This window comes from Triticum dicoccoides, unplaced genomic scaffold, assembly GCF_002162155.2.
Source record: "Triticum dicoccoides isolate Atlit2015 ecotype Zavitan unplaced genomic scaffold, WEW_v2.0 scaffold8784, whole genome shotgun sequence".
Taxonomy (NCBI): Eukaryota; Viridiplantae; Streptophyta; class Magnoliopsida; order Poales; family Poaceae; genus Triticum; species Triticum dicoccoides.
The window spans coordinates 1-1,603 of record NW_021307108.1 but is presented as its reverse complement, the minus strand read 5'-3'; the positions used below and the strand labels follow the sequence as shown (position 1 = coordinate 1,603).

The 1,603-nt window shown below is 52.3% G+C and overlaps 1 protein-coding gene across 1 annotated transcript; it reads right to left on the bottom strand.

Moving 5' to 3' along the window:
- Nucleotides 1-5: 5 nt before the first annotated feature.
- Nucleotides 6-1,176, bottom strand: LOC119348192 (probable O-methyltransferase 2; the record flags this gene model as incomplete). Its single annotated transcript, XM_037616495.1, has 2 exons — nucleotides 315-1,176; nucleotides 6-206 (listed from the first exon to the last, which is right to left on the bottom strand). Coding segments are annotated over exons 1-2 (1,011 nt in total), but the record flags the coding sequence as incomplete, so codon positions are not given.
- Between the last annotated feature and the right edge of the window lie 427 nt (nucleotides 1,177-1,603).

Here is a 1,603-nt window from a genome sequence, read left to right as displayed (position 1 = left end):
TTTTCACTCCGTTGGACCCCTCTTGTGTTCACCATCATGAGCATATCCATCAGGAGTTGGGCTTCAAACATTATTGGCCCTAAGGAAGGTCCAATCACAATGTCTATGATAATTACCTTTCCTCCCTCGTCGCGTGGAGGAATGGCCTTCTTGCACTGGGTCAAGATTTTCACACAATCCTCATCGCTCCAGAAATGTAGTACAAGCTGCAGCAATAGGTAAAGTTCAAAGAATGAAAGGTGGGTAAGAGTGACTTCTATGAGATGCAAGACCAGAACGTAAGAATTTCCCATGGTTTGCCATGTTATATATACCTTGAGCATCACAGCTTGAGAAGATGGGACGGTGTGAAATAGGTCACCCGCTACATAGTTAACGACACCATCATTTGGGGCTTTGTCTATCACCTTCGGAAGGTCCAACACGGTGCACTTGATGTGCGGGTAAGCCTTGACAAGAGCCCTCGCTATCATACCATCACCACCGCAGCAGTCAGTGAGAGACTCAAGCCCCTTGAAGATGTCACCGCACTCTCGCAGTATGGTGGCAATCCCCAGGTTGTCGTGGGCAGCCAAGCCTTGGTTTGTAACGGCGTCAAACTCTTCGTCCATGAGGGGCGTTCTCTCATCAAAGATAGGGGCGCCATGCATGTCCTCGAAGGGAGACGGCACTGGTGGCTCAAGGTCCTTCTTGAACCAGTCCGCCAGCCCCAACGCCGCCTCCGCGAGACGTGGCGAGGTCACGGCAAGCACAAAATACTTTTGGCTGTGGTGCTCATCCGCGTCGACGCCGTCCACAAGGATGCGGGACAGCGGGGTGAGGTGGTAGAGCTCCCCGCCGCACTCGGGGTCTTTGTCGGCTCCGAAGACGCCCGACGTCCCGAGCACGCGCATGAGCCGGCCGAGGAACGGCATCTTTACCGATGGAAGGGACAACGCGGCCATCAGGTCGGGCAGTGAGGCGACCCCGCCGAGGCGGTGGATGGTGGTCGGGATCCCAAGCTGGACGGCGCAACGGAGCCCCATGGACGAGAGGTAGTAGAGGCTGTGGCGCCACAGGTCAGCCTGCGCCTGCAGCAGCTCAGCGTCCGTGGGAACTTCAATGGTGTCTGCCTGAGCCGCCATCGCTCTCCCGGACCCTCTCCTTCTCTGTTCCGTTCTCTTGATGAGTGTGTGGTTGCTATGTGTTGCTTTGGGAATTCGTTGATGTGATGCTAGTGCTTAAATAGACCACACACGACACCACAGGCTATGAAGTAACACGCGGCACACGAGATAATAAAGTATGAATATGCAGGCAGGTGTATATGTTTCTGAGGTCCACTCTCCCAGTTGTGGCATTGTGGCGCCAGATCGGTCATGGACTCTTGTCTTGATGAATTTATGGGGTTGTTGGCAGGCACTGCTGATTGCCAGGAGAGTTTGATCTAGCAGATTCATCTGGAAAATTGCAAAGAAATATCTTAGGACAACTGACATGCATGGCACCATTGAAATTAATTGTGTCAAGTGTTGATTTTTCTAAAGGAGGTTGAATCCCGGCGTCTGCATTATACGTGCACACGGCCATTCTTATTAATTATTAACTAGAGTAAAAAAGCAAA